This window comes from Alexandromys fortis, unplaced genomic scaffold (assembly GCF_014885135.2).
Source record: "Alexandromys fortis isolate MF-2015 unplaced genomic scaffold, M_Fortis_MF-2015_v1.1 scaffold_10, whole genome shotgun sequence".
Lineage (NCBI taxonomy): Eukaryota > Metazoa > Chordata > Mammalia > Rodentia > Cricetidae > Alexandromys > Alexandromys fortis.
This window is the reverse complement of record NW_026067895.1, coordinates 14149003-14174810: the sequence shown is the minus strand read 5'-3', so window position 1 is coordinate 14174810 and position 25808 is coordinate 14149003. Positions and strand designations below refer to the sequence as shown.

General features: G+C 40.5%; 2 protein-coding genes across 10 annotated transcripts in view; both read left to right on the top strand.

Moving 5' to 3' along the window:
• Window positions 1–600: 600 nt before the first annotated feature.
• Window positions 601–5457, top strand: Ranbp6 (RAN binding protein 6). The gene has a single exon (XM_050157401.1). The coding sequence runs from the start codon at window positions 958–960 to the stop codon at window positions 4273–4275; it is 3318 nt and encodes a 1105-aa protein (XP_050013358.1). The 5' UTR covers window positions 601–957; the 3' UTR covers window positions 4276–5457.
• Window positions 967–25808, top strand: part of Brd10 (bromodomain containing 10) — an 80123-nt gene continuing 55281 nt past the window's right edge. For 3 of the 9 annotated variants that reach the window (XM_050157349.1, XM_050157354.1, XM_050157341.1), the window contains exon 1: window positions 7078–8590. In XM_050157349.1, the coding sequence (XP_050013306.1) occupies window positions 7998–8590 (593 nt within the window). In that variant the 5' untranslated portion in view covers window positions 7078–7997. Of the gene's footprint in view, window positions 1100–7076; window positions 8591–24988; window positions 25120–25808 lie in introns of those variants that run through there. The other 6 variants (XM_050157359.1, XM_050157374.1, XM_050157389.1 and 3 more) reach the window with 5 other exon arrangements.

Genomic DNA, 25808 nt, shown 5'->3' with positions numbered 1-25808 from the left:
CAGTGAGTGCGACAACGGCGGACAGGACGATCTGACCACAGACAGTTACACTTTATAATTATGGTTTCAAACGATACATCTGTCTAAATTAAAGATATATAGCCTCGGGAATTTGTTCTTAGGATAACCTCTGCAGCGTCCTATTCAAGAGTAATTAGGATTCTAATCACAGAACGCGGTCATAGTACAGCTTAGAAACACGTGTAAGGAGCATCTTGAGTAACAAAGATACAAAATTAATTTAGATAGAAGACCGGAATTGAAGAAGCTTATTATTACTCCAGATAATTTTCCCCGAACTTATTTAGTAGCTTTTCCTAATCTCTATTTATAATCCACAGGCCAAGGGATTCTGGTGTACACCCGAATTTGAGAACCACCGGTCTTTTTCGTTGGATGTGATAGTGGGAAGGAAATCGTTATTCTTTAATTGAGCTTATTGTGCAAACAACTCTATTATGGTATTATTTATATACCCTAGTCACCAATTCAAATTGTAGAACTCAGTAGTTCTTAATATAACAGTATGGCACTGGGGAAGCATCATCACTATCAATTACAGAGCATTTTCATCAACCCGCAAAAAGAAATCCCCGGACAGCGGAGAGCAGTTATACTCCATAGCAAGCGCTAATTAAAGTCCGTATAGACGAGCTTATTTGAGATTTTTTATAAAAGGGCATCATACAGTGTGTAGACTTTCGGGGCGAATTTCTCTCCTTCTATCTCCTTCCCGCCTCTGCAGGCGAACAGAGATCGGGAAACACAAGGACGAAACCCCCAACACGAAGGCTGCTCCCACAGAACTGTAAATCCCCATCCCTGCCTTCCAGGGTTACCCCTGCGTCCGCCTGGGGAGCTCGCCCCGCCCATCCCCGCCGTCGCCTCATTGACGTCACCGCTCCAGCCGCAGACTGCCTGCCTCCTTCCCCGTCGCGGTAGCTTTGACAGGGCGCGATGGCGGCGGCCGGGGCTGCAGGGTTGCCGGCGACCGTGTCGGAAAAGCAGGAGTTTTACCAGCTTCTGAAGAACCTGATCAACCCCAGCTGTATGGTGCGGAGGCAAGCCGAGGAAGTCTATGAGAATATCCCAGGTCTGGGTAAGACTACATTCCTCTTAGACGCCGTCCGTAATAGAAGAGCAGGTTATGAGGTGAGACAAATGGCTGCCGCACTGCTACGACGGCTTTTGTCCTCTGGGTTTGAGGAGGTCTATCCAAATCTGCCTTCTGAAGTGCAGAGGGATGTCAAGATTGAGCTGATACTGGCCGTTAAGTTAGAAACACATGCTAGCATGAGGAAAAAGCTTTGTGATATTTTTGCGGTGCTGGCCAGGAATTTGATAGATGAGGATGGCACTAACCATTGGCCAGAAGGTCTGAAATTCCTCATTGATTCGATTCACTCTAAAAATGTGGTTCTGTGGGAAGTTGCGCTTCACGTTTTCTGGCACTTTCCCGGGATTTTTGGGAACCAGGATCGTCACGATTTGGATATCATCAAGAGGTTGCTGGACCAGTGTATTCAAGATCAAGAGCATCCAGCAATCAGGACATTATCTGCTAGAGCTGCTGCTGCCTTTGTCCTTGCCAATGAAAACAATATTGCGCTTTTCAAAGACTTCGCAGACCTGCTTCCTGGCATCTTACAGGCTGTGAATGATTCCTGCTACCAGGATGATGACTCGGTGCTAGAGTCCCTTGTTGAGATTGCGGACACAGTGCCTAAGTATTTGGGTCCCTATTTAGAAGATACTCTGCAGTTGAGCCTGAAGTTATGCGGAGACTCTAGGCTTAGTAACCTGCAACGCCAGCTGGCTCTGGAAGTAATAGTGACCTTATCCGAGACGGCAACGCCGATGTTGAAAAAGCATACGAATATTATTGGACAGGCTGTGCCTCATATATTAGCGATGATGGTTGATCTGCAAGACGATGAGGACTGGGTAAATGCTGATGAGATGGAAGAAGATGATTTTGACAGCAATGCCGTTGCTGCCGAGAGTGCACTAGACAGACTGGCTTGTGGACTTGGTGGAAAAGTTGTTTTGCCCATGACCAAGGAGCATATCATGCAGATGCTTCAGAGCCCTGACTGGAAATGTCGCCATGCTGGATTAATGGCCTTATCGGCCATCGGAGAAGGTTGCCATCAGCAAATGGAACCAATTCTAGATGAAACCGTTAACTCCGTTTTGCTTTTTCTTCAGGATCCTCATCCAAGGGTGAGGGCTGCTGCCTGCACCACACTTGGACAGATGGCCACCGATTTTGCACCTAGCTTCCAAAAGAAATTCCATGAACTAGTGATTCCAGCTTTGCTGCGAACCATGGAAAATCAAGGTAATCAGCGCGTGCAGTCTCATGCAGCTTCTGCTCTTGTTATTTTTATTGAAGACTGCCCCAAGTCATTGCTAGTTCTGTATTTGGAAAATATGGTAAAAAGTCTCCATTCCATCTTGGTAATTAAACTGCAAGAGCTGATTCGGAACGGAACTAAGTTGGCCTTAGAACAGCTTGTGACAACCATTGCCTCAGTTGCAGATGCAATAGAAGAAAGCTTCGTGCCGTATTATGATTTATTTATGCCCTCCCTCACACACGTTGTTGAGCTCGCGGTTCAGAAGGAACTCAAGCTTCTCCGAGGAAAAACTATTGAGTGCATCAGCCATGTGGGTCTTGCCGTGGGGAAGGAAAAATTCCTGCAGGACGCATCGGATGTGATGCAGTTACTGCTGAAGACACAGTCAGACTTAAATGCTACGGAAGACGACGACCCTCAGACCTCCTACATGGTGTCAGCCTGGGCTCGAATGTGTAAAATTCTTGGGAAAGACTTTGAGCAGTATCTTCCCCTGGTGATCGAGCCCCTTATTAAGACTGCCTCGGCTAAACCTGATGTCGCTCTCCTGGATACCCAAGATGTGGAGAACATGAGTGATGATGACGGCTGGCAGTTTGTAAATCTTGGGGACCAGCAAAGCTTCGGAATTAAGACCTCAGGACTCGAGGCAAAAGCAACTGCTTGCCAGATGTTGGTTTACTATGCTAAGGAGTTAAGAGAAGGGTTTGTGGAATATACGGAACAGGTTGTGAAGCTGATGGTTCCTTTGCTGAAGTTTTATTTTCATGACAATGTTCGGGTGGCGGCAGCAGAAGCCATGCCCTTCCTCCTGGAATGTGCAAGGATCCGGGGCTCGGAGTACCTTTCTCAGATGTGGCAGTTGATTTGTGACCCCTTAATCAAGGCCATTGGAACTGAACCTGACACAGATGTACTCTCAGAAATAATGAACTCTTTTGCAAAGTCCATCGAGGTGATGGGAGACGGTTGTCTTAATGATGAACACTTGGAGGAGCTGGGAGGCATTTTGAAGGCAAAGCTCGAGGGGCACTTTAAGAACCAGGAGTTGCGGCAGGTGAAAAGGCAGGAAGAGAATTACGACCAGCAGGTCGAGATGTCGCTTCAGGATGAGGACGAGTGTGACGTGTATATCCTGACCAAAGTGTCGGATATCCTGCACTCACTTTTTAGCACTTACAGGGAGAAGATTCTGCCGTGGTTTGAGCAGCTCCTTCCGTTGATTGTGAATCTCATTTGTTCAAGTCGGCCGTGGCCAGACAGACAGTGGGGACTGTGCATATTCGATGACATCATCGAGCACTGCAGCCCAACCTCGTTCAAATACGTGGAGTATTTTCGGTGGCCAATGCTGCTCAATATGCGAGATACCAACCCCGAAGTCAGGCAAGCTGCCGCCTATGGATTGGGTGTGATGGCACAGTTCGGTGGAGACGATTATCGTTCTTTATGTTCAGAAGCTGTTCCGCTGTTGGTAAAGGTCATTAAGTGTGCAAATTCCAAAACCAAAAAAAATGTCATTGCCACCGAGAACTGTATCTCGGCAATAGGGAAGATTATGAAGTTCAAGCCCAACTGTGTAAACGTAGACGAGGTTCTCCCACACTGGCTGTCATGGCTTCCGCTGCATGAAGATAAAGAGGAAGCTATTCAGACTTTGAATTTTCTTTGTGACCTGATTGAAAGTAACCACCCGGTTGTGGTTGGTCCCAATAATTCCAATCTTCCCAAAATCATCAGTATAATTGCAGAAGGGAAAATTAATGAGACTATTAGCCATGAAGACCCCTGTGCCAAACGCCTAGCTAACGTTGTTCGGCAGATACAGACTTGTGAAGAATTATGGCTGCAATGTATATCCCATCTCGATGAAGACCAGCAGGAAGCTTTACAAGAACTGCTCAATTCTGCTTGAAGCACTTTACTGTCACTTGAGTATCAGCTATCATACAAGTAACTACAAAGTGTTGTGAGTGAGCCGTGACACGAGAGATACCACTTCTCTCTGCTAAGCAGTTCATACTTCCGTGTCTCCCCAGGATAGTGTTAAGGTCTTCTGTTTATTTTGCATGTGGCATCTCTTAAAGGAACTGTGCTTGTAACTCGTGCTTCCGGTTGTCTTAAACTTATTTGTCAGGTCCCCTGTTTAGTGTGAAATGTATAACTCATTGCCGTTTGTCTGAACTGTTGCTGCTGGGTAAATGGTATACGCGGTGCCAAGATGTCTGTGACATCTTGTAAAGTGCTCACGAAGGAAGGGAAACTTCCGGGGTGAGCATCTGTGGAGTTGAGGGTAGGGTACGTTGGCAGACTCACTCTTCCTTGGTAATACTTCTGTTCGTTATGGTAATGGAAGGTTGCTAGAACGGGAAGAGTTTCAAGGTACTGCAGTGGATGTAGGAGTTTTTTTTTCTATAATATAAATGAACTTTTCATATAGAGCTCTTATAAAGTGGTTGGAGCATGACTAAATTCCAGTTCGCAAGGTGTTCAGCTGAGAGTTACAAGAACCAAATTGGTTTTAAAAATTTGTCAACTGAAACATCCATGGGTGTGGAGGAGGTGCTGGTGCAGTTCATCCTGGAAGCATGTGACAGGCCATGACAGAGCTTAATCAACAACCAATAGTCAGTGTTTGTGGGTGTCAGTTATTGTTACATGTTTAGCAGAGTATTGCTTTGTGTTTGTATGTATTATCCCCCTACCCTCACACCAAACAAGGAACCCTTCCTGTCAGGATGGGGCTTAAATAGATTTCTGTTTTGAAGCAGTTCCTGACAGATTCTACAGAAACAGTGAAACAAACTTAATTTTATCTTTAAACATTAAAAAGAAAAGAGCTTTAAGATTAGTCATGTATCAGTATATTGCTCTATAAAACAACTCTATGAATTTGGTTATATGAATTGAAATGTCTTATTGCTGAAGGTGTTTTGTAGAGTAGAAAAAAAGTTTCTACTTAGCAAAACTTCATTCAAAACTTACAAGCAAGAATGTCTATTGTGACTTCCCTGAGCCTGTTGTGAGTGCTGTGTGTGTAACAGAGCAAATATGTCAGACCTAGTAAGTGTTCAATAAATTGTCAGTGTTACTACCATTGGTTGTTTTTCTGCTGTGTTCTTTATACTTCAGAATTTGCTTTACACAAAATCTCTCCCCTACTAGGTCTACCTAGACTACTGTGGACAGGAATATAAAGCATATATATATATGTATATATATATTTAAGATTTTTAGATAGTTCAGAATTTGATATTTGATATGGTTACAAGTGTATTTAAAATAAGAAAAAAAACTACGTTGATGTTGAATAGTTTTCTCTGGGTGGTGGGATTAAATGGCAACTTCTCCTCTTGTCTATTATTTACCTACAAACAATGCGTTTTCATCAACTGTTTTGTAGCCTTCAAGGACCTGGTTTACTATCATCTTTACCCCTTCATGAACTGGAGTTAAGGTTCCTTCTCCTCATCTATAACCCTTTCTCATCAATGTGTGGTTTGCAGTTCATACAGTCTTGTGAAACTCTGGCAAATGATTTGTAATTGGGTACTTGCAGTTTTGAAGTAAGGGAGTTTTTAAATTTGAATCTTGACAAACTATTTCCCCAAGTGTTTGTTTCCCCATCTGCAAGATAAGAATAATGCGTAGCTTATGTGATTGTTGTAAGAATCAAAGGCGATAATGAATTTAAGTGCTGAGCTACGCAGGGGTCAATAAATAGAAGCTGTTGTGTGAAAATTTTCAGATAGATCTCGTGGCTAAAAGGGAGTGGGCCTTTGCTTGAGTTTGGTAGGCTTTAGATTCTTCAGTTTTGTCAAAGGAAGCCCAACCAGACATATCTGCCAGTTCATGAGCTGTGGCTGACAGATATGAAATCACAAATACCAGATGGGTGCATGCATGTGTGTAAGTCTGTGCATGTGTCTGTACTCCAAGAATTCATGTTCCTTTTTCACTATTTTTACCTACAACTATTATTTAACTTGTTGAGTCCCCCGCCCACACAAAAAAGGTTTTAAGGCATTGCATCTTACCAGTCCTTTTGTTTATACAGAAGTAAACAATCTTGAAGGTGAGACTGTCTCAGTTACAAATTTCATGTTCAAACTGCATTTCTGTAATTTTGGTTTGATATATCATTTCAAGTTTCAAGCAAGTAAGTGAATATTATGTGCTTTAGAAAACAGTGATATCTGTTTTATATCTAATATCTCAGTTCCCCCTTACTTTATGCAGTATGTTAACTCTTGTGAATGAGTCCACTTTTTAGTCATTTATGAATAAGAATATGTAGCGAGTTGTTAAAGCTACACCAATGACAAGCTGTACAGCTTAGTTTGAGTAGAAATATTTGGAGACATTTGAGCGAGATTGCATTCCCATAATTGTTAGCTAAACTTAAGAATCCAGGTGTTTTCCGTTTTTGAAATTTCAACAGAAATTTCAAACAGGATTTGGTTTACAAATATGTTTTTAAAAGTGTTAACTGGGAGCTGGAGTTTCGAGAACTAAAGTTCTACAATCCTCCACTCTTCTTTTGCGCAGTGCTTAAACTTTCCTTTCTGATTTTTCCTAACTGCTAGTTTTATGTAGAGACCTGCAAGTCACAGGGAGGAGGGGTGCAAAGATAGACTTTTACAACGGAGAGGATTTACTTTTGTGCGTTCTCGTTATTCATTTGTCCTTAATAAAGGTCAACTAGTTAACTGTTTTGAAAAAACTTATATTAAAACTTTTAGGACCAGAAAGGGTCTCACGAAAGTAATTTCTAGGCTTTTGGTCACTTTCCTAAGAGCGTGCGCCCGCGCAGGCGCTCTGCTTCACCCTCCGCCCCACCCCTCGCCCAAGTCCGCATATTGATGACATCATCGGCCCGCCTCCACACTCGGCCTCCGGGCCGACGGAGGAGCCAAGACCTGGCTTCGGCGTCGCAGAAAGGGGGCGGGGCCACCTCGTGCCACTACGCGTGCGCGCCGGGAATGGCGACGGCGCTTCTTTCTTTGCCGCTCTCCCCAGCTTTCCCCGGCCGGGGGGGCTGAGTGCCCTCCCCCTTTCCTCTCCGCCCCTCCCCTCGCCCCCCCACCCGCCCAGCGGGGCTTCTAACTGACAGTTGTCGCCGGCCCGGTCAGTGCGCCGCCTCCTCCTGCCCAGGTCCCCCGCAGGTAGACAGGGTCGGGAGGGGGTGTGAGGGAGAAGGAGGAGCCGGAGCCGCGGCGGCCCGGTGCTGCGGCCCGCTCGGGAAGGAGTAGCGCCCTCTTCCTCCTCGCCCCCTCCCAGCGCCCCGTCGGCCCGGGAGGGGGTGGGGCGCCGAGGCCCCGGCGGCCCGGCCGGTGAGCGGGCGGGCGGAGGGTGAAGCCGGCGCGGGCCTCGCGCCGCCGCCGCGGGGAGGGGAGAGGAGGGCACCTAGGCTCTCCTCTCCCCCCCTCCCCCGCGCGCCATGTAACCCCGCCCCGCGGGCGCGAGCCTGAGACCCCCGCGCGCGCGGGTCCCGGCCGGCGACTGGAAAGCAAGGCCCGATGCGGCAGGGGCTGCGCGGCGGCGCCTCGGCTCCCTGAGGAGGCGGCCGGCGCTCACGCGTCTCCCGGCGCCTCGAGCGGTCGTTCCTCACCGCCCAGCCTGGGCCTGCCGGGCGATATGAGCGAACAGGGGACGCCGGGGGAGATGGAGCGGGACGCGGAGGAGGAGCGGCCGCCACCGACGACCCGGGAAGGGAACGAGAAGGAGGAGGTGGTGGTGGCAGCGGCGGCCCGGTCCTCGGAGCTGGTCCGCAGGAGGAGTGCCTCCTCGTTGGACGACGACGACGACGAGGAGGAGGAGGTGGCGGTGGTCGCGGGCGGTGGCTGCAGGGAACAGGACCTGACCTACGAGCTGCAGCAGGGCTACCGCATCCTGGGCGAGTTCCTGCAGGAGAAGCACCGCGGCCTCACCGCCCCTTTCCTGCAGCCCTTGGGGGGCGTTGCCGCCGGGGAAGAAGAGGTGGCCGAAGGGCGGCGCGCCGGGGGCCGGGGCGGTCGCGTCGTCCCGCCGCAGCCGGGCCAGGGCATGTGTCTGTTGAAGATGGAGGAGAAGTTCTCCAGCGGCCAGTACAGGGGCATCACCGAGTTTGTGGCGGACTTCAGGTTGATGCTGGAGACGTGCTACCGTCTGCACGGAGTCGACCACTGGATCTCCAAACAGGGCCAGAAGCTGGAGATGTTGCTGGAGCAGAAGTTGGCCCTTCTCTCTCGGTAAGCGAGCCGGGTCCCCAGTGGGACTGACAGACAGACACAAACACACCCGCACACGTGTCCGAGGAGGGGCTGGGCCAGGGCCTGGGGGGCGGCGCTGATAGGTGCTGAGTTGGTGCTGGCACCTCGGGAGGAGGAGCAGCGCTGGGCGCGGAACCGGAGGGGTATGAGGGGCATGGCTCGAAGGGCGAGTGCTTCCACGGAGAAGCCCAGAACTCCCGAGGACATTAGAGAGGTTCCAGAAGTTAAGAGTCGCACGAGTAGGCAGAAGGGAAAGCCTTTTGTAGGATGGAAGTTGAACCCGCAACTTGTAGACATTTTTAGCATGGCGTCTAAAACAGCATGTAGGGCGAAAAACCTTTAGAAAGCAATCTTGGCTCGTGTAGAAAGATGATCGCTTAAAATTTTTATCTTCTACCAGTTTCAGCCATTGGAAATTTAGTGTTATTAGGTGTGTGTTTCATCTGAGGAAGTTAAATTTTTGCAGTGACACGACATGAATGCATCAACACAACATCTTTCATAGGTGTAGACTTGTACCGTGTGTGTGTGTCTGTCTGTCTTTTCTTCCAGTGCTAGATACAACAAAGGGTTTCAAACATACCAGACAAGCAATCTACCACGGAATTAAGTATAGAGCCTTAGAAATTTTTTATTCTACTAGGAATTATAGGTAGTTCAAATTGTACCGTCGTTTTGATATACATCACCTATATCCTCTTCTTCCCCCTTTTAGGAAGATAAAATAAGTTAACATAGGACACTAAAATTGAACAATCTCTATATACTGGACGTGAGCTCTGTTAATTAAAAATTTTCAGTAATAGAAACGTCTTTAAATATTAGTATTAATAAAGGTGGAATAATATATTGCCAAGATTTTTTACTTTCTGTGTGTGAGAGAGTGTGTATATGCGCTTGCGTGTGTGGGAGCATGATCAGGAAGTGGAAGCTAGGAGCAAATGTCTGGTGTGTGCTGCTACTCTCCACCTTTTTCCCGTGTGGCGTGGCTCCTCCCTAAATGTGAGACTTGCATTTTCTTAGGGATTGGAAGCCAGCAATACCCAGCTAGCCTCCTGTCTTCATCTCCTGTGGAGCTGGGCTTATGGGCTTGTTCTGTGGTAATGGGATCTGAATGAATCGAATGGATCGTCTTGATTGGGTGTCAAGGGTTGGTTAACTACTGAACCATCTATCTCTCTAGTCCTCAGAATAGGAGTTTGGCTATTTATTAGCTGAATGAACTTGACTGATTTGACTTTTTTGGCCTATTTCCTTGCCTGTAAAATGGGAACAGTATCATCTCATCTACTTCAAAAAATTGCTATGAGAACTAAATGGTTCTTTTAAAAACAAAGTCAATACCGTTGGATATGTAACTCAATGTATTGATCACAGTGGTGCAGTAAAATGAATATTATCTCAAATCTGGACCTGGGCATTGCATATATGTAAAATAATCTGTTCTTCATTTGTCTTTGGCTGCTCATATACTAATTTCAAATCTGTTGCTGACTAATTTCATTAAAAGAGTAATATAGTGAGTGCTTAAGTCACTAGAAGGCAAATTCCCTTTAAACAAACTAAAGATGTTTTTGCATTCTTCAATAAAATAGAATTATTTGGTACTAGGTTAACTATTTGCAAATAGCTATAGATTATTTTTAATATGTTTATTTGGTGATGGATATTTCTTACTGTGTTTGTAGCTTACCTTTACAGGGCATTGTGGTGTGGCGGAGATGGTACATACAAAAAGCCAGTTGTTCACATGTCATCATTTTATAAAGAAAGCTTTTTAAAAGATTTTATTTTTAAGTGTGTATGTGTGGGTGTGTATGCGCGCGTGTGCCCACATGTAGTGGGGTGCTAATGTGCATGTGAATGCAGCTGCCCTTAGAGACCAGAAGAGTTTGTCAGACCCTCTGGAGCTCAAGTTACAGGTGTTTTGAGAGCCGAGTCATTGGAAGTGAGTGCTAGGAATCCAACTCTGATCCTCTGGGAGAGCAGTGAATTCTCTTAACCATCTGAGCCATCTCCCTGGTCCCACATGTCATTATTTTTAAATAGCTAAATATACTCAAAACTGATGTCACAGGATTTTAAACACAGAAGGAACCTTAGCATTCTTGCTGTCCATCTAGTTTACAGATGGAGAAACAGTCATGTAGAATGAGATAAAATAGCTACATAGAAGTTCTAGAAAGTAACATAGATATAACTAGACTGTAGATATTTTCAAAGTTACTGTGCATAAGAAATCTTTTCCTTTAAAAGGACAAGTTACTTTCTTTTTCATAAAAATTTACAAATATCATTATGCCTAGTGACTTATGCTCAGAAACAATCCCATGTGATCAATAGTGTCTACACTTAGAAGTTAAACTTACAATGTTGTAAAGTTAATAAAAATATGTAGCTCTAGGCCGGGCGGTGGTGGCGCATGCCTTTAATCCCAGCACTCGGGAGGCAGAGGCAGACGGATCTCTGGGAGTTTGAGACCAGACTGGTCTACAAGAGCTAGTTCCAGGACAGGCTCCAAAATCACAGAGAAACCCTGTCTCAAAAAAAAAAAAAATGTAGCTCTGATTTTTTAGGCCAAAAGAAATAAAAGTTGCATTTTAGTAGTAAAAGTAATTTGATAGTCTCAAGTAGATAGTTTTGAGTCTCTCATGTTTTTGTACCAGTATACATATATTTAATGTATGCAAACATTTTGAAAGTGGTAGACTATATTTGTTGATACAAAAAAATTCTTATATATTAGCTTAAAATATGAGTCATAACTGAGTAAGTGTTTTGAGTGGGCAGAACTTGATGAAAGCTACAGCTGCTGGAATATAAGTTAGATAAATAGATGTACTGGGGCAGTGTTCTACAGACTTCTTGTGTGTTTCAGGAAATAGATGACTTTGTAACTGTCTTAAAGTGATGTGTGCTATGTTTGTAATTAAGCCAGCGTCACAGATTGTTTTCATTTGTCTTCTGATGTGTATTTCTTAGACACCTAGTTAACTATTGTTTTTAAATGGTAAAGATTACTTTAAAGGTGCTGCATATATGAAGCTGACAAGAAGGCTCAGTGGGTAAAGGCAGCTGCTGCCAAGCCTGAGAACATGAATTTAATCCCCGGAACTCGTGGTAGAGGGAGAGAATAGATTCCTGAAAGTTGTCCTCTTTCACTTGTGGGGACACACACACACCCTCCAAAAATAAATGTAAAAAAATAGAAACCTTGTTTTTTTTTTTTTTTGAGCTGCTACACATACTGTTGAGCTTTCCATTAAGCATTCGATGAGGTATAATAGGTAAAGAGGATGCCACATTATCATTAGAGGACAGCTTAGTGGTACTGGTGCTAGGAACATGTATAACAAAACTCAGTTTCTTCATCCATACAGCAAAAATGTTCGACTAGCTTAGTTGGTACAAATACTTCTTTTTTTTTTTTAAAGATTTATTTATTTATTTATTATGTATTCAACATTCTGTCTCCATGTATGCCTTCATGCCAGAAGAGGGCGCCAGATCTCATTACAGATGGCTGTGCGCCACCCATGTGGTTGCTGGGAATTGAACTCAGGACCTCTGGAAGAGTAGTCAGTGCTCTTAACCACTGAGCCATCTCTCCAGCCCCTACAAATATTTCTTTAGTGGAGTTAGGCATTGTCCTTGAAATGAAAACATCAAAGCAGAGAGTGGCTTTGCTCACTTTTAACCCAGCACCAAGAGGCAGACAGGTGGATCTCTGTGAGTTTGAAGCCAGACTAGTCTACAAAGCAAGTTCCATAACAGTCAGGGCTACACTGAAAAATCTTGTATTAAAAAAACCAACCGGGGGGGGGGGGGAGAAATGAAAATATTAGTTCTTTGCCTCCAAGTGGTATGGAAACATTTAAAATAATACTTGTATAATGGATATACAGAACAGAAATCTAAAGGAAATTGACTTAAAGCTAAGGGAGAGTAGGATGGCAAGTGAGGAGGGAAAGAGGAGAGGAGAGAGTAGTTTAAAGCTGCTAGAATCACTTGAACTGATTCTTAAAGGAGCTGAATTGTGCTCTTGGATTTTTCAGGAGTTATATGGGGACATTCCAGTACACTACAGTGAATGCAAGGCGTGAAACAAATTTCTAGAAAGCACAAATTATTCTGTATGCTTTAGTAGGGGTCTAAATCATATCTATGCTGCAGGAAGCTATGTAGAATCTAGGATGGGAAGAAAATATTAGAACCTAAGTAGACTCTTGTTTTGGCTTGTATCTTTGTGGCATTTATAGTAGTGCTAAATATAGAAACCTATAAACAACATTTGTATATGTTATTGAATTGTTTCTTTCAGAACTAGGATTGAGGCTTAGGTCTTGTTCTTTCAATTTCCAAAACCTAACTAAATGCTTGCATACATTCTGAATTGAGCTACAGATGTGTATATTTTTCCCCTAAAGTGACACCATATTTTTGAAAGACACAACATAATTTTTTAAGTAATTAATTTTAAAACTGTAATTTATACCACTTGTCTTCGTTCCTGTTGCTGTGTTAAAACATCGTGACCAATAGCAACTTGGGGAGAAAAGGTTTTATTTCATCTTACAGTTCCATAGTACACTCTGTCACTGAGGGAAGTCAGGACAGGGACTCAAACAAGGCAGGAACTGAAGGAGAAGGCAGAGAGGAGTGCTGCATACCGACTTGCTCTCCATACCTTGCTCAGCCAGCCTTTTTATACCTTTTTATACCTTCTGCTCAGGTGTCACTGCCCACAGTGAGCTGGTTTCTCTCACATCAATCATCAGGCCAGGTTAGTGGGGGAATTTTCTAAACTCATGTTCCCATTTCTGAAATGATACTAGCTTATGTCAAGTTGACAGTTAGGCAGGATTCTTTCTAGCCCTTTGGACTTTCTTCTCTTTAGACAATGTGTGTATTTAGAAGGAATATCATTTATCATTTAAGGCAACCGAGAAACACTAGTTAGCATTACAAATAGGGATTAAGCTCAGTGTGGTAATGCACACCTTCAATCCCAGAATTCAAGAGTTAGAGGATGGCCTGCTTTTATATATGTCTGTCTGTCTATTTATATTGAGATCTATCGACCGATCTGTCTATCTATCTATCTATCTGCCTGCCTGCCTGCCTGCCTGCCTGCCTATCTACCTATCTACCTACCTACCTACCTACCTACCTACCTACCTACCTACCTACCTACCTACCTACCTACCTATCTATCTATCTATCTATCTATCTATCTATCTATCTATCTATCTATATTGAGATCCCTGTAGGCCAACTGGAGCTACATAGTGAGACCTTGTCTTACAAAAATAAAAACCAGAAATGGAGTAAAGTTATGTAAGTGGAAAGGAATAGAATAGATTGTAATAGGAAATTATGTATACAAGATTTAGGAAAATAGACTGAGAGCTGCTTCAGCACTTAAGAGCACTTGCTGATCTTCCAGAGGGCCTTATTTCACATCCCAGCATGTATGTCAAGAGACTCATAGGTGATCTAGACAGGTACACACAACCACACGCACTCTCACACACAAAATCTTTTAAAAGAAAGATTTAGAAAAATGACAAATTTTAAGATTCTCTCAAAATTGATCAATGGAGGTATTTTTGAAGCTTTTAAGAATATTTGCATGGGCCTGAAAAGATGGTTCAGTGGTTAAGAGGACTGACTGTTCTTCCAGAGGACCCAGGTTCAATTCCTAGCACCCACATGGCAGCTTAAAAGTGTCTGTAATTCCAGTTCCATGGCGTCAACATGCTCACACAGACAAAACACCAGTGTACATAAAGTTAAAAATAAGTAAATCACTTTTTAAAAGAAGAAAAGAAAAGCCGGGCTGTGGTGGCGCGCCTTTAATCTCAGGAGGCAGAGGCAGGCTGATCTTTGTGAGTTCAAGGCCAGCCTGGGCTACAAGAGCTAGTTCCAGGACAGGCTCCAAAGCTACAGAGAAACCCTGTCTCAAAAAACAAAACAAAAAAAAAAAAAAAAAAGAAGAAGAAGAAGAAGAAGAAAATAAAAAGAATATTTTCACATATAGTCCAAGAATAGCTTTTTCTAGTTTTAAAAGGTTGATGTTTTAAAATATCCATCATTGATAACACTAATGAAGGTGAATTAAGATTTTTTTGCATTTGGACATTTCAGATATTTTGATGAAAATAATCAAATGATTATTAAAATGATACATATATGCGTTAAAATATCTCTTAAAACTGGTTCTCAACCTTCCTAATGCTTTAGTTCAGTTTTAATTTTGTGGTGACTCCCAACTATAAAATTATTTTTACGGGTACTTCATAACAGTAATTTCTCTACTGTTATGAATCCTAATGTTATTATTATATGTGTTTTCCAGTGGTCTGTGAAAGGGTCATTCGACATCCCCCAAGGGGTCGAGACCCACAGGTAGAGAAATGCTGTCTTAAAATAGAGCTGAAGGTTGGTTTAGAAATTTCTTTTTAATTGGCAAAAGTTTTCCTTGGAAACAGAAATATAAAAGAATCATTATAGTGGACAAAAGCCTCAAAATTTTAAAAATCAAGATGTCTAAGTGCAAGTAGTAATTTAATCAAAGTGAATTCTGTAGACTGATTTTAATACTGTCCTAAGTCAAATTTGAGGTTTGGTTGTTTTGACTAAGGTTGAAATTTAGAAATTGGTTGAAAATTTCGACGAGGCTTGTTTTGAGTAGTCCCATCAAGTTCTGTCATTCTCTTTTATGAAAAAGTAAAAGGTTTATAGGAGCTCAAGAGAACCCAAAGTATAGAACTCCTTTTTATATATATTTAAACATTGGAGACTTTTGCCTTTTAGTGATAGAATCTGGACTTTCCTCTTGTTCAGAACTATAGAATAGTAAGAGTTTGATATTGCATGTAATTCTATTATAATTGCCATTTGTTTTAGAACAGTTTTATTCAGAAAAGGCCCCGAAAATGTTTAAATGTGGGATGAAAATAGAATTCAGTAAGACATTTATTGATCACTTCTTTTGTTCTAGGATTTGATATCACTCCCTCTTTTCAAAAGATTTAAAAACACATGCCCAGGTGTGGTAAAAGGTAAAGCCTACTCTGTGATTATAAAATATCATTGACAGAACACTTAGATGGCAATAATGCTATATGCACAGCCCTCATGCAGTTGGCACGTCGCTCACTTTGTTTTTTTTCTCAAGGGTCCAAAAGGCTTAAGACAATTACAGGAGGACTCCCCTCCTGGAAGAGAGTCTGTCTAAACCTTCTCTACTTCAACTTGAGAAAAGCAATTTCTTGATGGAGGTTGATTGGTAAATCTTGGCCTTAGTTTGTAAATAAAGTACTCTCTATGTTGTGTTCCACGGGTGCATACTTTAGGATTACTGTGGTCAGCTATGTTCTAGAGTGTTAGAGGTATGTAGAGGTAGTATAACTGGTATGGGGCAGGGGTGAAGTTTAAAATATCTTTCTATATTTTATTCAAGACATTGTAGTTTTGAGCTAGATGAAATTTATTTCATTTAAGTATTTGAACAGTACTAGATGATGCATAAAATCCTCTAGATATATTGTTGAGCTTTGTCTTGTTCCTTCAAGGAGATACGTGAAGAAATCACGTAGATCTGGAGATAGGAAAGTACAGTATTGGACAAGGATACCAAACCAAAGCTTCATATGAGAATTGATTTTCTTTATCAGTCTTTTGGGAGAGAAAAAATTGTGGAAGATTGTGATTTAAATGAATATACCATATATTAAAAACTGGACAGCTTGATAGGAGGCTGCTAGTGAGTCTAGAAAGAGTATATTATAGTACCAATAAAAGGTGGTATTTTCAGTACTGTAAACTTTATTGTCTAGAGTTTCTGTTTCACTTGAAAATATTATAGATCTCATAGATCTCATATAATAACATTGCCTTGGTAGAGCAATGTTTCTTTACTTTCTAGCCTATTAGTATGTTTGTTTAAATTCTTTTTTTGTTTAAAATTCTTATTAAATTACCTAATGTTTGTTTGTTTTGCTTTAGTTGGGAAAGACTAATAAATGTCAGTGGTAGGTAATATTATCTACCCAAACCTTTGGTTGTATCATCTTTCACCTAAGAATTGTAAAAGTTCTAGAATTATTCATGCTTAGGTCTCAGGATATTGGGTATTATTACTTTGAAACAAGAAAAATCAGCAAAATAATAATTGTGGTTATTGCCAAGTAAGAAAGTTACTAGATTTATCTACCCACCCTCTTTCTTTTTCTTTCCATAGTCTCCTAAATGTCCTAAACTGACCTTGAATTCATTGTGTAGTCTCACAACACACCCAGTTTATGTAGTGCTGGGGTTTGTGTATGTTAGGCAGGCACTATGCCAACTGAACTACATACTTAGCTCCTCTTAAAAACTTAAAAACATGTATTTATAATTTTAACTCAACTATATAGGTAAAACGTAGTGTTGAATGTGAATAATCAGGGCAGTGATATATGTATGTATTTATGACTACATAGTAGAACTGTGGATATTTAATCTGTCTTTTTTCTCTTAATTTTTCTGCAAAGGCAAGTATTACAGTTTTTTTTAATTTTACTCAAAATAAAGTTTTCTAGATGTTTTAAAATTTTAGAATAGCTAGTAGGGCTAGAAAGAGGGCTCATCTGTTAAAGGCTAGGCTCATAACCAAAAATAGAATAGCTAGTACTAAGGTAGAATCCGTATTTTACTGTCTAAAGCTTTTGGGCCCAGACATCCAAAAGCATTTTCATATAGAATGTCTGCTGGATACTATGGGCCTGTAGGCCAAAGATGGATGCCCCAATGGTACAGAGGAACTTTGGGTGACTGTACAGACAGCGAGATGTCTCTGTCATTTCTAGAGTTTTGGATTTCTTGTTTACATAGGTAATATTATATCCTTCTGGAATCTTTGATAAACTTAAAGAATGGTTAGTCATAGTTATAGTTTTCCTTGGTTATGATAAAAGATAAAGTAGATATAAATATTGTAACTGTAATTCTTACTTGATAACTGTTTTGTTATATGTAATCTTACTATGTTAAAGCCTTTTTTGTTTAAACAGAAAAAGGGGAAATGATGTGGGAGTGATTTCTTATTAATAAAGAAACTGCCTAGGCCCATTTGGCATGACTCAGACTCTGCTTTTGCAGAGGATTCCAGTTCAGTTCCCAGCATCCACATCAGGTGACTCAAAACCGTCTGGAACTCTAGTTCTGGGGGATCCAGTACCACTGTCTGGCATCTTAGAGCACTGACACACATATGGTACACATGAATACATGCAGGCACTTACACACATAAAACAAAATCTTGAAAAAAGATAGTTATTGATTTCATGAGCTATTTTACAATTGGAAAAATTGGGGCACTAAAAGATTAGTTTGCCCAAACTAATTAGTGGCAGAACCTGGATATGACTGCAGGTGGTTTGGATTAAAAGCCAGCATTTAACCACTGGTCTGTATTGCCAAAAAATGTAGGGATTGAGAAAAAAAAGTCTTTTCTACTGAGACAGACTGGGAAGGAAAAGATTATAAGGAATGTCAAGGAACATAGGCCAGTTAGAGACCTAGGGCTGTAGGATTGGCAGTAGTTGCGATATTACTTAAAAAATAACATAGGCAAGGTGTGGTGGCACATGCTTTTAATGCTAGCACTTCAGAGGCCAAGGGAAAGATCTCTGAGTTCGAGAGTAGCCTTCTGCTCTCTACATAGTGAGTTTTGGGCTAGCTAGAGTTACACAGTGAGACCATGTTTCAAAAAGCCAAGCCAACAGCTAAACATATAAAATAACTATTAAGGAAATCTAAAGAAAGTGATTGAAATATGTCTAATGTGTGTTGAATAATTGGCAATCCAGTGATTAATGTTTGCGTTATTGTTTATTAATTTAAGAAGTAGCATGTGTATCTGCTAGCAAAAGCTAAATGGTATAAGAAGAAAGTAAAGTTTTTCTATGACGTCTCCCTGACTAGGGAGTTAAGTGCTTATTGTATAAGCTAAGAACGTCAGCACCCACATAAAAACTGGGTGTGACAATGTATTCCTGTAATCCTAGTATTGGGAAGCAGATATGGGAGGGTGCTGGGGAGCTCAACAGACCAACCAGTCTAGCCAGTTAGTGAGCTCCAGGTTCAGTGAGAGATCCTGTTTTAGAAAATAAAGAGGAGACAATTGTGAAATAGACCAGATGTCAGCTTCTGCCCTCCACAGCCCTAGACATAGGCATGGCACTTGCACAGATATGTGTAGTGCCCACACATGCACTCTTAAATAAGTAAATAAATAGTATCTTCCTTTACCAGTTATAGGGTCTCTTCCTGATTTGAGACCACAATTGTTTCCTGTATCTGATTGATATCTAATAACTGTTTCAGACATGTTCAAACCTGTATTTGTGGCTTGTTTTGTTATAGTAGTGGTTATAGTTTTACTGTTGATAAACTTGTGTAGCTGTGGCCAAAAAACCTTTGTTTTTCAAGTTTCTTTCCAGTTCATTTCTCTTATTAAAAAATACCAATTCTGAGTTTGTGTATTTCTAATGTTGCCACTTAAGTTTAGGCCATTACCATTTTTTACCTGTAGTTTTCTAATTTCAGCTTTTTCCTTTGAGATCATTTTCTGCCATCAGCCATTTAAAAATATACATTAAGAGAAATCAATAAGAACTTTTACAGATAAATGCTTCATTGGCATTTTGAGTATATTAAAGAATTTACTCTGTTCTTCCTACATAGCTGCCAGACCGCCAACACACTAACCCTCTCCACTTTCCATTATTCATTTGGTGTTTGGGGGAGTGTGCTCTGGTTCTAGAGTAGCGGTCAGGTGACAAGCTGGGTTCTTTCTCTCCTTCCATCACATGAGCTCTGGGGATCAAACTTGGTCATTAGGCTTGACAGCAAGCACTTTACATGCTGAGCACCTCATCATCCCTAAACCATGACCTTTGTACTTAGTCTTTATTTTGAACACATACTCCTAAGTTGTTTTTTTTTTTACTATTTTGATTTGTTTTTTTTATTTTTAAGTTTTTTTTTTTTAAGTTTTTTATTCTTCTCTCATACAGTTACATCCCAACTACAATTCTTACTTCCTTCACTCCTTTGGCTGTGGTCTCTTGGAGGTCCAACTGTTTCTTTATATCCAAGAGCTTTTCTTTCTTTTTTTTTTTCTTTTTTAAATTTATTTATTTATTAAAGATTTCTGCCTCCTCCCCACCACTGCCTCCCATTTCCCTCCCCCCTATCAAGTCCCCCTCCCCCGATCAAGTCCCCCTCCTCATCAGCCCAAAGATCAATCAGGGTTCCCTGACCTGTGGGAAGTCTGAGGACTACCCACCTCAATCCAGGTCTAGTAAGGTGAGCATCCAAACTGCCTAGGCTCCCACAAAGCCAGTACGTGCAATAGGATCAAAACCCATTGCCATTGTTCTTGAGTTCTCAGTAGTCCTCATTGTCCGCCATGTTCAGCAAGTCCGGTTTTATCCCATGCTTTTTCAGACCCGGGCCAGCTGGCCTTGGTGAGTTCCCGATAGAACATCCCATTGTCTCAGTGTGTGGGTGCACCCCTCGGGTCCTGAGTTCCTTGCTCGTGCTCTCTCTCCTCCTGATTTGGACCTTGAGATTTCAGTCTGGTGCTCCAATGTGGGTCTCTGTCTCTGTCTCCTTTCATCGCCTGATGAAGGTTAATATTCAGGAGAAATATTCAGGATTTTCTTTGGGTTCACCTTCTTATTTAGCTTCTCTAGGATTGTAAATTATAGGCTCAATGTCCTTTATTTATGGCTAGAAACCAAATATGAGTGAGTACATCCCATGTTCCTCTTTTTGGGTCTGGCTTACCTCACTCAGGATAGTGTTTTCTATTTCCATCCATTTGTATGCAAACTTCAAGAAGTCCTTGTTATTTTACTGCTGAGTAGTACTCTAATATATATATATTCCATACTTTCTTCATCCATTCTTCCATTGAAGGGCATCTAGGTTGTTTCCAGGTTCTGGCTATTACAAATAATGCTGCTATGAACATAGTTGATCATATTCTTTTGTTTTTTGATTTGGCCTCTCTTGGGTATATTCCCAAGAGTGGTATTGCTGGGTCCAGGGGTAGGTTGATCCCGAATTTCCTGAGAAACCGCCACCCTGCTTTCCAGAGTGGTTGCACAAGTTTGCATTCCCACCAGCAATGGATGAGTGTACCCCTTTCTCCACAACCTCTCCAGCGAAGGCTATCCTTGGTGTTTTTGATTTTCGCCATTCTGACAGGTGTAAGATGGTATCTTAAAGTTGTCTTGATTTGCATTTCCCTGATCGCTAAGGAAGTTAAGCATGACCTTAAGTGTCTTTTGGCCATTTGAACTTCTTCTGTTCAGCTCAGTGCCCCATTTTTTAATTGTGTTGATTAGCCTTTTACGGTCTAGTTTCTTGAGTTCTTTATATATTTTGGAGATCAGACCTTGATTTGTTTTTTTTTGCATGTTTGGCTCCCCTGTTGCTTCCTCAGAGAAATTATTCTTGACTGAACCAAGAGTATATAACTTAGAAATTGTGTATATGTTTGCTTACTTTGATTTTATATATCTTTGCTATAGTAGTTGTACCAGTACTTAGCCACACTACCTATAAGCATTTTACTAATGTTGAATAAAAGCATAAATAAAATGAAATAAATTAATGAATATGTCTAGGATTTATTAGTCAAGAAATGAAGTTGAATTCCAGCAGTTTTGTTATTCTCGTGTGTAGCCAGTTGTTGCAACATTACTTTTCTTCACTAATTTGAAATATTATCTTTATGATAACATCTGTAGTGTATTTTTAACTCTCCGCTCTGTTGCTGATCTTTATTTGTTGATATATTTATTTTTTGTGACTTTAAATTTATTTGTGTGTGTGTGTGTGAAAGAGAGAGAGAGAGAGAGAGAGAATATACATACATGTGTACATGTGCACTCTGCTCTGCTCACATGTGTATGGAGGCCAGAGAACAACTTGAGTGTCATCCTGGAACACTGCCCACCTCTTTTGAGACAGGCTTAGACTAGCTGACTAACAAGCCCCAGGGGATCCTCCTGTCTTCACAGTATTGGGATTACAGGTATATATTGTCCCACCCAGATTTTCTTACCTGGGTTTTCATGATTGAACTTAGGCCCTCCTGTTTGTAAAGCAAGTGCTTTTTACTAATTGAGCCACTTCTTCAGTCCCTAAATCCTTTACTTTCTTGTAAAATGGGTCTTCTGCCAACACAAGTTGATTGGTTTTTTTTCTCCCTGAAGTTGCTTTTGTTCTGTTTTTCCATAGCAAGTGTATCTTTTTAGTAACTCAATGGATTCAGCTTTGTAAAACCTCCTGTTTTGGTTCATTGGCATAAGATACATATGAGAAAACTGTACAGATTACTGGTTTGTACAGAATAGAAATGATACTGTTCACACTTGTGAAATGAAAGAGGAAACGAACAGTTGAGGTGTTGGGTATTTTCTGTAGATATCACAATATTCAGTTGTCAGATCCTCTTAATTTCAATTTTGTTTTTAACTTGGCTAGGTTCCTTTCTTTGTTAGGACTTGTTACTTTGTTACATGTTGTCAAAGGCAAAACTTGGTAGGTTTTCCTCTGTGTCTTTGTGTAATTATCTAAATCTGAAAGTTTCCCAAATTTGTAGTGTTTCTAAGCCATGTTGCTGCTTGGTATATATAGAGAAGAGCCAGGGCCAGGATGATAAGGTATCTATCTACTTGCCTCAAGTATCTTTGAGATAGCACCAACATATTTGGGCAATGAGTTACTAACTCACTCAGTAATGAGCTTATTTATGTTCTGCCTACACTGAGATCTCCTGAATTTTTCTGTGTGGCAAGAAATAGCCCTAAGTAGTAGTAATATGTTTGGGAGAGCAGCCCTAGCTAACTAAAAACCAACTTGTCAAGGTTGGTAAGGCATTTTTCAAACACATTTTTTTTTATAAAAGTAGAGAACTTCTTTTTAACCAACAAATCTTAAATTGAAGTAAAGAAAATCAAGACATAGATTTAATCTAAGAAAAATGTGTGGTTTGAAAAACTTACAGTAGTCCATCTTCAGTTTAGAATAGTATGTTTATTTATCTGCTGCTGTTTCAGAAAATGTCTTAAGACTTAGAAATGTTTAGCTTCAAGGGTCTTTGCATTTAGTTCCTACTCAGGTTGTCTTGACTTTTACTAATGATTGATGCCTTCTTTCTCAATCTTTGGCTTTTACTTTGTTCTGTCTCAGTCCTATTTGGAAAATTAAGAGTTTAGATTATTTAACAGTTAAACTTTTGGTCTCTTTTTTGCATTTTAAAATTATTCCTTAACCCCTCTTTGCAGTGTTCTTTTGCTATTTTTTTCTTGTATTTGTAGGTAATTCTTGTTGTTATGCCTTTAGAGTTTATATTTCTGTGTTTAGTCCTCTAGATACATTATTTATTTTCCATGGCATTCCTTACCATAAGATTCTTAGATCAGTATTTTAAGACCTCCTTCCCGCCGGGCAGTGGTGGCGCATGCCTTTAATCCCAGCACTCGGAGGCAGAGGCAGGCGGATCTCTGGGAGTTCTAGGCCAGCCTGGTCTACAAGAGCTAGTGCCAGGACAGGCTCCAAAACCACAGAGAAACCCTGTCTTGAAAAACTAAAAAAAAAAAAAAAAAAAAAAAAAAAAAAAAAAAAAAACTTCCTTCCCTTTTAAAAAAATAGTTTATTTCTGTTTACAGAACTTTTCTAGTTAGTTATACAACTGCTACCTCAAAACTGTTAACTATTTCTCATCCAAATCTCATTGTTTTCCTTTTGAACTTTCATATTTTTTTTAGGTTTTTGTTGGTGTTGTCACCATTGTTTCAACCTGAATATAATTATCATCTTTGACATTTATGCCTTTAATTCCATATATATAAATTGTCAATATGTTCATTGTTAAATCTTTATTGTTTAGTAGACATCTGAATGCATTTGAATTGTATGGATGGATAGTCCCTCTACTTTTCTATCCCCAAAGGTGTTAATTGTGTTAAGTTACAGTTAATGGTCTTGAGAAAAGAGCACCTAGATGATGGAGAGCTTGAATAAGGTAAACACTGAAAACTAGTCCTTGAGTTTCATAGCAAGAACATTGGGAAGAATGGTTCAGTGGAGTATGCAGGTAGTTGCCATGTTATAATAGAGTGAGGTGTGAACACAAGGACTTTTTGTGTTTAGGTTTGGATATTTTCAAGGGGACTGGCTGTTTTTAATCAGACTTGGACATGATTTTATGCTAAAGGAGCACACAGAAGAATTCATGAAATACAGATACTAAAAACCTGTGCAGCAATTGGTTTTGGATCAGAGATATTTTCACTGAAACATTAAGACATGCCTAACTTCAGATAGCCTTGGTTTTTCAAAAGCAGAAAATAATGAATATCTTACTTAAGAACTACCTTACTAAGTTGTAGTGGGCAATAGGATGGGTCTTTTACATATGATAGTGTTCAAAGTGTATTTTATGGAGAACAACAGAGATGATCTTAGTACAGATTGAACTCAGCTGTTAGTAGCTGGAAGAAAAGCTGTAAGGTTTTATCAGCAGTAGTGCTTTAGTAGTAGAAGTATGAGCAGAGGGACTTTAAGCTAAGAGTTAAGAGAAGCTAGAATGCAAGGACAATAAGAAAAGTTGTTAATACATTTTGAGTTCCACCTTCTTTTCATGACTAGTGAAAAGAAGCTGAATTATGTTTGAGCAAATGAAAGTCAAGACAAGATACTACTCTGGTGAGCTGAGAATTTTTCAAGGGGAGTAGGAATAATGATTGAGGCAACAGAAGGGAAAGAACAAATAAGTAATAGTTTGTGATTAGTGCTTTCTTTTTTTTTTCCTTTCTTTTTTTCTGAAAAAAAAAAAAAACCTTGGATATTAAGTAGCTTAAAGATGAAAGCAGTAGTCCCTAAACTTGGGTGTTTTATTTTTTAATTTTTAGGGAAAAAAATAAGTGTGTATACTATAGTATGTTTATACTTATTTATAAATTGCATTTAAGAATTTCTAAACAATAATAATACAAAAATTTTACGAGAGCATTCTGATTTGTTTGTCAAGGTTGGTTTAATATTTGACTGTTGAGATATTTGAAAAACTTCTTTGCTAGGTTTATTTGGATACTGGATTTTGATGATTGGTGCAGCTAAGAACTCATAAAGATACTCATATTTAGAGTACACTGCCAGCCACAATGACTACATTGTTTATCTCTCAAATGTGCCTAAGTTTTTGTTGAAGTCCTAGTAAATTCTGTCTTTTCTAATTTCATTCAGTTGTTCTTGAAACTAATACTCAGGTTGTGCTGTGCTGTTAGTCATCGTATGCTTTTCCAAATGCAGTCTCCACCCTTGTGTACTCTGCTCTGTGCCCCAGGAGGCTGATTTCTAAGGACTGCATCAGCTGGTCTGCCTTGTCCCCTGACTTCTGATTGGGTTCAGCCAATGGAAGGCACTGACAGGAGGACCAAGAGGTAGGAGTATTTACTTTAACATCTTCCTCTTTCCTGACCCTCAGGTTGTCAGTAACTATGCTCAGTCATTGTGTGATTCTCTTCTTTAGTTATAGCTCTCTTGGTCTGGTAACTATTCCCCATTCCCTTCACTTCCTCTTTTAGGCTTACAGTTGGAATAACTCCTTGTGGTTGATCCAAGAACACGTCATCATTTCTTCCTATCTTCTCTTAGCCTTGCCTGCCATTTGTAAATAGTCCCTGCATCGATTATCACTCAGTCTTTTACATGGCCTTTCTTGCTAGGACCTTGGGGCTTATAGGGTTGTAGTTGAATTTTAATGTTTTTTTTTTAATGAACTGAGTTAACAAAGTGAAAGTTTTCACTTAGAATATTAAATAAATTAGGTAATTTTATTTCTAGATTATAACTGTAGATTTTGTGTGTGTGTGTGTGTGTGTGTATGTATGTGTGTGTTGAGGATTGAACCCATGGCTTTGTGCATGCTAAATATGTTATCTACTTTTGAGCTCTACTTCCATACAAATAGTTGTACTATTAATGACATTCACATTGCTTTTAATAGTAACAACCCAAAAACCCTGACATGATAATGGAAACATTCCTAAATACCTATTTTTAGTAGGCGGCAGTATCTGTTTGTATTGATTTTAAGTAAATATCAAGTATATTTTAGATTAGTTTTAAC